Below are 10427 nucleotides of genomic sequence, written 5' to 3' on the forward strand. Positions count from 1 at the left end.
ACAGCCGTGAACACAACATCTAGTAGTCAGCTAAGTCCTGTTAGTTGCCTTACAAGTGCCACAAGCCCCAGCAGGTGCTAGTGACCTCCCCCACAGTCCTCCAGGTCAGGGAGCTTTCTACGTCGTCAGGACTACAGAACAACCAGAACCAGTCAAGCTCCGAGCTCAGGTCAGAGACATCGGCAGCTTTTTTGCCGATCCAGTGGTTAAGAAGGAGAGGCCTAAAAGTGTGCCAGATTCCAAGGGATTTGGTTGGGTGGAAGAGCAACACTACTTCGACATGTCTGGTAGGTACGTCAAGGAGATCCGTAAAGTGGAGTACTCCCCCAAAGGGTCTCAGAAACTCGGTGACAGTGGTTACATCTCGCCTTCCAAAACACCTCCTTCCTGCCAAACCCCTCCAACAGAGGCCACATCTGGAGAAGGTAACCCTGGGCCTTCACGTAGCAGAAGGATGAGAAGAAGTCTGTCAGCTGGGGAGTTCTCTACACCTGTCACCACTGGCAGTGAGAGTGACGGTGCTAATGCACCTGTTTACACCAGGGGGATGTCATCAACAGACAAGCAGGCCAAGGAGAGTCCTGATTTACTGGCCTCTGTGAAACCTGGCTTGAGTAGACGTAGTCCAGCTCTGCGTAAAAAGATGCTGCTCCAGAAAAGCCCATCCTTGGATGCTACCGATCAGAAGCAGAAGATAACCAAGTCACGTGTCAAAAGTCCAGCAGAGCATGCACCCATTCAAGCAGCGTACGCTCCTGTACAGGCAGAATATAAGCCAGTACATGGTGAATATGCACCTGTCGTGGGGAAAATGGAGCCAACAAAGGAGGAGGTAGAGGAAAAGGTCGCCGATCAGCCAATTAGAAAAGAAACCAGGACTCCAAGAAAGTATGTGGAAAGTGGGAGGCCACAACGACGAATGACAATGCCTGATGCATCAACGATGAAAGCTGCAGCTGTTCGGAATAACATGCCTCTCGGTTCAGCTGTGAACCGGGTGGAACAGATGTATGCTAAACTAGAGCAGGACACCATCGACTATCTCTGCAAATCAGAAGCTGAAAAAAGTGGTGAGGTGAAGGACACCTCAAAACGACGCCAAAGGTTAGCGAAAAGTTTCTCTGTAGATGACTCTCGTAGTAACACAGGTGTTACGGCTAGCAAGCCCCCGTTACCAAAAGCACCATCACCTAAAGGATGGACAGATTCACCCATCTACAATAAGCCCAGCAGTGATGAGGACATCAAGTCTCGAGCAGCTAGAATTTTGGGAGTAGATGTTAAAGATTTGCCTCCTAATTTGGCAGGAGTATCTGGTAAGAAGGCACAGAGGAGAAAAGACAGGCAAGGAAAACCGACTCAAAGTGAAACACACAAGGAAGACATTCCACCTCAACCTCAACAGTCATCTCCTAGAACTGCTTCAGCTGTGGCATCAGGCAGGCCTGCCTCTGTCCTAGTGACAGTTGCATCACCAGAAGATGAGTCAAACCTGTCAGATTACGAAGGTCGAACCATCATTCGTCAAAGGTCAAAAACAGACAGTACACCCTACGAGTCCTCATCAGAAGATAGGAAGAAATTTCAGAAAAATAGAAAGAAGTCGTTACCAGTGTACACGGAAAAAGTAGCATCTGAGCTGAAGCCTCCCTCAGGTACGAGATCACCGAAGGGTTCACGATCACCCAAACAGCAGCGCTCACCAACACTACGGCGCAAGAGCTCATCTCTGCTGGCACTGAAGGCAGAGCAGAAAGACAGCAGTGAGTCATCTAGTGAAGAGGTAGACTTAAAGAAACATCCGATTGTTAGCCCGAGGCTTCGAAGAAGAGTGAAAAGGCCAAAGAGGACTGGACAGGATGGTGCACTTCGAGGCGGCATACACTGGGTGTACAACCCGTCATACAGGGAGTCTCCCCCGGACTCCAACGTGCTGACTGTGCCATCATGGGAGGACGTGATCGCTGAACGGTTGTTGGCTGGCTGTGACCAGGAGAGTGGTCAGGATGTGTCACGGTGGAGGGGTGTCTCAGAGGAAGATACACCAGGTACTTTGATGTTGTATGAGCACCTATTTAGATCATTGCATGTGCACTGCAATGGAGACAATATGCATGATATATAATAAAGTATACCAAACTCACCATCATTATAATATATGCGCATGTTGAATGACCATCTGTGATCAATATTAATGTCAATGTTACAGTCCTGCCTACCTGTCACAGTCACAGTTATATTAAAGGTTGTTGAAGAAAGAAGAATGTGAGGCACAGCAAAGTTGATAAGCGTTTGGAGCTTTTGTGTCATTTTATGTTATTGATTATGCAAGTAAGTTGTAATTAGCATGCATGTAGTCTATTCCGATTAATGATCTTCTCTACCCAAATGACATATATGTATATTGTAATGTGAGAAAGGCCATATCCTTTGGCAGTACTCCATTTTAACATTTCATCATTAATTATGCAAATGACTTCCACCTTTATATAATCTATGCATAGTGATGTTCACGTATTACTAACCTACACACGTCAATACTCACAAGTATGAAATTTCCATCATTTACCACGAAGGAATTATGACATTTTCACTGTACTCATGCAAGTAAGGCCCTCACTTGGTATCTAGATCTGTCATTCAATGTGCCAATAAATCAGGTATGTTACCTGTATTGAAGTCCTGTTTTGGAAAACACTGGGATCATAGAATTTCCTTATCATACATGTACATGTAGAAATGGTTTTGTATTAGGTCGGGTTTCTTCTTCTTCCTCTTCTTCCAGTCCATACAAATAAGGTCAATGACCTCCAGGAAACACAGTTGCAAGTGGTTGCCATAGTTACGGGTGATGTTTGATTTTGCTAATGTAGCGAGATATGCAAACTCCAACAATGATAACGAAATTACTTACAAGTAACTAATTAAACCTGCACAAGAAGGCCACCCAGGGGACAGATGTAAAGTGGTCCTTTTGGACAGGTGGCCTTCTTGGGGGTGGGGGTGGGGGTGGGGTGTCATGGTTGAAGTTACCTGGCTTGAAGAGGTTTGACTGTAATAATAATATATCAATGTGTTTGAATAAGAATAAACAGAGTTGCTATTTTAATTCAGTAATGTTACATGTTACATTATACATTTGTCATATGGCCTGCAGTTCTACACTTATCTGCTAGGGGACCTAAACCTGGTCTACATGACTGTCCATCTTCCTGTTGCCAAATTCTACCTGTCACCCCAAAAACCACAACCTGCCCCAAACAGATACATGGAGAACAGGAATTGTTTGATTGGGGGGGTCCTCATTAATTTGATGTTACCTACATGTAGTAATATGTACATTTTATGCCAATCCCTCTCTCTGTCATGCCATGAATAACAAGTTCATAAAAACTTTCTAAGGCCACACCGATTTAATTTCTTGGGTAACGGATTCGCCGCTTCATTTTTTTCTGATTTGCAAATAAAAATAAAAATTCAGAATCAACTGCAAAATGCTCATATTTTGCCCTGAACAGTTGAAAACAGTCCTTTTCTTACTACTTGTCACAGTCATTCCATATTTCAATGCAGACTGGTATCATTAAAAGTTCAAAATTCATTGTTTAAATTTTGAACCAGCCTGGTGTGTTGACTTCATGGCTCCTATCGTACCATTTTGGGCCATAATAGGATGCCTAGGCCTGTTTTTATTTATTTTTTTTTTTTCGCCCGCCCGCTCCATTATTTTTCTAGCAAAATCCGTTAACCAAGAAATTGAATTGGTGTGGCCTAAGGTTACACAAAAAATCTTTGCTCCTCGATCTTGACACGAATTTGATTTGATGAGTGATCACATGTGGACAAAGTAAAACAAACCAAAATGAGTAACACTAACAGTTACTGTTTTTTGCCGAAAAACAAACCAAATTTGAAATCTGACTTTCTAAAGTGGGCAGATACAGCTATCTTCTCAATACAGCTCTCAACATTTGAAAGAAACTGCAGCATTCAAGTCTAGCTGCACTTGTAGAAAGTCTGCACAGACAACTAGTCATGAAGTACATGTACACATGTACGTAGCGGAGATTGAAGTTTTGCTCTGGCCCTTATCTCTTTGTTTTTTGTGATGACCTGAAGCTCATTTTAATTTGAACTTTTCCATAAAAACATTTGAGAGTCAAGAATGTAGATGTATGCAGCCTTTTCGTATTATAAACCACATAATGTCATTGGTAAAACAAAAGAACCTCCTGGGAGGAGGTCAAAAATTTTAAGCTGCCTGAAACTAAACATGTCGTCTGTGTACTTCTGGGCCCTGGTACTTACTCCTGGCATGTAGAGTAAACAATGAGAACTCACTGCACGCAGTCATCCGGCCCTGTCCTGGAAGGGGGGCGGCATGCCTGTTTCTGTCAGGCGTAATCAGCCGTTTTATTCTGTGTAACTTGTAGCCAGACTGCTGTTTATTGTAATAACAGCATTCTGTGTAAATTGTAATTTGTGCCTGAAGTTGCCACAATCTGTAGACAGACAGCTTACATTTAGGCCACGCTGATTTAAATCTATGCATTGATTTTCGTCTATGCTAAAAAAAGTCACCAGACTCCTCTTAAGCTCTGGGCTGGGTGCCATCCTCAGTAGTCCATAGTACCTAGCGACATTAGAGAGCTGGCGGTAGCTACGGAGGATGGCACTTAGGCTGCCAAAGCTCCACGGAACTCAAGAACTCAGTACAGTACTGACTAATAAATGCCTCAAAAGGCCAACATATGCCGGCTCATAAAAGTCGCTATGTACCATCACAAATTCACAATCCCAGCTTTGTATGCCTGTGGTTTAGCAGCATTTTTTTTGCCTGCATTTTTTTTAGTTGCACTGGACTGGTGTAAAATTACTGTAGTGAGAGAAAAGTTCTGGTTGTGTAAAAGACCTATGTTCTACCAACCTGATGAAACTATTTTTGGATATGATACATGTAGTGTGTAGTGTCATAATTACCTGCATTTTTTCTTAGCTTCACCAAAATGCCACCTCAGCAAAACAACTGGGTTTGAATAAATAGTTCATAAAACTCAGCCTCTGTTTTTTTCTGACCAGAAAATTGCAAGTTTCTAAATCTTTGACTTTTGCAAGCAACTTCAATTTCTGTGCAGACTGCAGGTGCATATGTTGAAGCAAGGTATAATGTCCTTGGTTGAAGACTGGTAGGGTATTCTATAACTTAGTGAGTGTAGGTCACCCCAATATTGGCCGATGTTTACAAAGGCTGGAATATAATATTAAGGTATATCTTTATCATTGTTTTAATATACAATTTGATCAGATTTTGGTTTAAAATGTCATATGTAAAAGAAAGTGCATAGATGACCGTCAAAATCATCATCATCACAACGTTATGGAAGTGTACCCAAAGACACTGGTGCATGTAGTCACCACATACCTTCCCATGCAGGAGTAAACACTGGTGTTCCCATTGTTGGTTCAGTCCCTGTCATGCTGGCTGAACACCTGAACACAAGGAGATGTTTGTCTTAAGCAGATCAGGGATACCTGTGGGTCAGGTTTCACCAAACTGTTGACATTACAGATAGAAAAGGTGGTCTCAAACCCACTCCTGTGTGGCCTATATAATTTGCTAGTAACTACGTTAATGTAGCAGGGAGAGGATAATAAGTAGTGGTGTTGGGGATGTGTTAAACCCCTAAATAAGTTTTTGTGAAAAATTAGCGATGTTATATCTCAAAACAGTCAATTAGCCAGTTAAGGTTTTTGTATAAGTCTCCCCTGTTGTGGGATGGTATCGCCCAAAGTGCTCTGTATCTCATTTGCATATCATTTACATATTCGGGACGATTTGAATGAAACCTTCCAGGGCAGGAAGGTGTGTTCTGCACTGTTTACTGACGCCTTTCTCACACTTTTAATCGTGTGTTTTTGGTGGTCATAACGTCATACTTCTGCGGGTTATATCATGGAGTAACCATGCCGGGAATAGCAGGTAAGCCAGCTAGTTTTGTCGTCGTAATTTCCTGACTCGGCTATCTCACGGCCGGCCAGGTGTGCGTAGTTTTAGAAGTGGACAGGAAACAGGTAGTCGTTACGCTAGATGTGTCACGTCGGTCAAGGCGGTGAACAAAACCCCGGCAAGGTTTAGGCAATACTGTAGTGCTGACATTGGCTTTTGTAAGTCAGAAACATGTCTACATAACTCTACATATCTTCAATGAGTAGTGGAGTACATGATGGTCATGTCGTGTGGCATAACAAACTGTTAGAGGATCGGGTTCTGGGGAAATACACGAAATAGTCAAGGTCAGGGCCGGGACGTGACCCGTAACGGCCGCGATTGTACTCATTTATTATTACCACAAATTTCAGAAAAGGCGGGACATTACGTCTTCCATGGTTTACAAAAGAGAAGTCAAACCCTTCAGACATAGTTTTAGACGTAGCAATTTTAGACAATTAGATTTCAGTATGTACATTTTTAAGTTTCAGAGTTCTATGTTTGTAATTTGCAATTAGCCTTCGGGCATGGATTTGCAATAAACTTCTTCGATTATTATTCGGGTGAATGGATCAGTCAGGAAGTCACCAAAACTTGGGGAAGGTAAGTTACATGGCTGTTTTAGAGCCATGTAACTTACCTTTCTATTTATTTAACATGTCCCTTTTGTTTTTACTTGACATTTTTAGGGCAGGCTTTTTCCTGCCAATCTTGTGAAAAAATTATTTTATTATTACTCAGGTGAATGGAGCAGTCGGAGTTAACAAAACTTGGGGACATGGCTGTTTTAGAACCATGTAACTTTACCTCTCTAAAACATGCCCATTTTGTTTTTACTTGACATTTTTCTGGGCAGGCTGTTTCCTGTCAATTTTGTAAAAATATCATTTTATTATTACTCAGGTGAATGGATCAGTCAGGCAGTTAAGAAAACTTGGGGACATGGTAGTTTTAGAGCCATGTAACTTTACCTGTCTAAAACATGTCCCTTTTTGTTTTTACTTGACATTTTTCTGGGCAGGCAGTTTCCTGCCAATCTTGTGAAAAATTATTTTATTATTACTCAGGTGAATGGACCAGTCAGGGAGTTAAGAAAACTTGGGGACATGGCTGTTTTAGAGCCATGTGACTATACCTTTCTAAAACATGTCCCTTTTGTTTTTACTTGACATTTTTTAGGGCAGGCTGTTTTCTGCCATTCTTGTGAACAATTATTTTATTATTACTCAGGTGAATGGATCAGTCAGTCATTTCTTATTTGGTTAACAAACTTGGTGACATGGCTATTACAGAGCCAGGTTACCTGTCTGAAACATGTCCCCCCCTTTTTTTTTATCTGACATTTTTTAGGGCAATGGGTGTAGCAGGCTGTGCCTTGTCAAATTACATATATCTAGTGGAAAAAAAATTATACTGGTCAAATCAATGTTTGGATTTCTAACATAACTGTTTCTAGCTCAGTTGGCAAGTTTGCATGGGCTAGGGCTGGGTTCAGTACTACGCATGATTTTCGTTTTCTTTTTTAAAACAATGTTTAGAACTATTGTTAGTCATAAATGTCAATAAATTGAATACATCTTATTTTTTCACTTTTAAGGATCATGTTCAGTGTTAGGGTTTAAAGGCTTAAGCTTTTCAAGATTGCGATACAAATTGTTCTTGCCAGGCATGTCTATAGCAGCTTTTTTTAAAGTCTGCCTTAGCTATATAAAGTCTTTATTAATGTTCTTAATTTCTCAAAATTCACATGAACTAGTGAGGAATCCACTGAAATGCTGTATTTTTTAATGAATGTACACTGTATATTGAATAGTTTTGTTGTAGGCTACAATATTTTGGGACATTAAATAAGATACCATGCATCTGATGTGACACCTTTGCCAGACTTCACAATAACTTACACTGTTTTGTACTTTGTTTTGTATTTGTTGTACTAAAAGTAAAACACAACTCATACATAGTTGGTTTAAACTCAGCACAGACACTGAAGGAATGTTTACTACCTGCTTGAGTAGAAGAAGTTAGGTCCGTTATAATTACTAACATCTGTGTGCCATAAATCCACTAGAACTACCTGTACAACCGGCACTTCAGGGAGTCTTTGTTGTTTTCATATGTCAGTATGTTTTAATTTCTATAGCGGCAGGACTCGAAATACCTTAGTGCAGGTAAAATTGGAGCTGTGCAGGTATTTCTGATGTCTACCTGCACCTAACCTGTACTGGTCCATGTACTGGTTATATACAGGTTAGTGAAGGTAAAATTGGAGCTGTGCAGGTATTTAGAAACAAGGCTAGTGATTTGGTAAAGCCCAGGAGGTAGCTTGAGTTACATCTGAACAGTTTGTGCACTTTAAAAGGTACAATAGAATGATGTCTGTCTTGGTACAGGTGTATAGCAGTCACTCTAGAGCTTTGTTTCTGGATTCTGAGCATGAAAGGTTGGTTACAGGTGTAATATTTCAGTGCTTGATCACCTCAATGATAACAAATAAAAGTGCCTCAATCTAGCCCTTCATAATCAAATGCTTTAAGTATAGTGAAATTTAACACAGCAATGACACAGAGATGTTAGATTTTCTGATATTGTTCATTGTATCTTCAACACAATAATATAGTGCAATGTAGTCTATAGACATTTGCACCAAATTGAGATGGATATAATAAAAAAAAATGTAATTCCAGCTCTTTCACTGATACTAGTGATAGAGACAAAAATGGCTAGCGGACATTCTCAAAAATTCCGGACATTTTTCAAACATTTGTAAGAATGTCTTTCCAGGGAATTACAGGGTCTTTTTTGGGGAGGACTTAATTACTTGTGCTTTTCATGGTTCACAAAGTGTCTGTCAGAATGTCTTTAGAAAAAAACTGTGAAAACTACACAAAGTCAAGGCAATGTAGAGGGCGGGACGCAATTAATTAACGGACAGATGCTAATATCTTTATATATACGCATTGTGCTAAACAAAGGACTGTCTCCTAGGGGTGTCCCTACCTGATGTGTGAAGAGACTATGGATATAAAATGTCCGTCTTGGGTTATTTCAATGTCATTTTTCAGTAACTATGTCTTAGACTTAATGTTCTCCTGACTGGCCTTTGTTCAGCAATGTCTAAATCATGTCTAATGTCTGCTAGACATTTTATAGACATTTTTGACTCTACCAGTGATTTTTTTTACTCCTGCAGCCATGTGATTCAAAACTGATTTATTTTTCTCACAGTTAATAATAAGCTGGCTTGGGGCTCGCAAAAAACTTGTTTTTAGAAATAAGCAAATATAACATAACATCATGTGGCTGTTGTTGTCATGATGATTAAACATGTATAAGACAGTATTTTTTGTGTGAATTGCAACACACAAAGCTTCCAAGTGGGGGAACCTGTTGCAGGACAGGACTTAGTCTAGATTGTCAAAAATTGTCCCCCTGGGCATTAGAGGTGCAATCAGTGGTGGACAACCATAAATCTTTTTGCATTTAGACAAGACAAGACAAGACAAGACAAGACAAGACAAGACAAGACAAGACAAGCTATAATTGAATAACCTGCCAGGGCCTAGCAAAATTAACGTTTTGTTTCTGAATTGGGTCCTGGAAAAACTAGGTTCGGTAGGTAGGGATTTAAAAAAAAAAATTTAGATCTCAGCTCAAATGATCAACAAATAAAGTACATGTATATATATGTATAAGAATACATCCGGGTTGTCTTAAGGACCTGTCTACCTGTTTGCTTGTGGACTAATATTTCACCCGATTTACTGATAGAGAAAAGAAAAATTTACGTCTCAAAATCAATACGTTAGATGTCGTTTCATAAATTTAGAGGGTTTTAAATTCAGATCAAGAATTTTCTGTTCGTCAAAAGTCCTTGCATTTCTTTTCTATATGGTGAGGATTTTTATAAAAGTTGATGCAATAAGAATTTCTGGTTGGGAAGCAGTGTTCTAGCCAGCGTCCGTTTTTCCGTCATTTGACGGAATTTTGCCGCTGGTGACGGGTAAAAAAAATACCCAAACCGTCATATTGGACGGCCAAAAATCTTCATCGAAAGACATAGGAAGGACCTGGGAATTTTGCAAAGATCTAAAAAAATCAGCGGAAGTTTGCGGCTAAGCCAATTTAGATCGTTTCTGCCGCCTGCCGGCCGCTGGAGATAAACAGAGGCGGTGCCGCGGTGCAATAAGCAAAATAAACAGAGGCGCCGACCGCGGCGTGGTTCCCAGTGGGTGGGGAACCAATAGAAAGATTGCGCTAGTCGTGTGTGCGGCACGTGTCGTCGAAATCATCAAAGGCTTCTCCAATCACGATTCCATTTGTGCTTACGATTACCATGCGATTACCACGTGCACGTGGTTGAGTTTCCCTGGAACGGTAGGCGGGACCTTACTTCCGGGCCCAACTACGCCCGCTACAGTTTACCTCATCCTTTGCATTA

At 40.8% G+C, this 10427-nt stretch overlaps 1 protein-coding gene across 1 annotated transcript in view; it reads left to right on the forward strand.

Moving 5' to 3' along the window:
• LOC109462852 overlaps positions 1 to 10427 on the forward strand; it is a 99508-nt gene that overhangs the window by 15172 nt on the left and 73909 nt on the right. Inside the window, 1 exon segment of the mRNA XM_019759491.1 lies at positions 31 to 2048. Within this exon segment, the coding sequence (XP_019615050.1) occupies positions 31 to 2048 (2018 nt within the window).

This window comes from Branchiostoma belcheri, unplaced genomic scaffold (assembly GCF_001625305.1).
Source record: "Branchiostoma belcheri isolate BF01 breed outbred unplaced genomic scaffold, Haploidv18h27 scaffold12, whole genome shotgun sequence".
Classification (NCBI taxonomy): domain Eukaryota; kingdom Metazoa; phylum Chordata; class Leptocardii; order Amphioxiformes; family Branchiostomatidae; genus Branchiostoma; species Branchiostoma belcheri.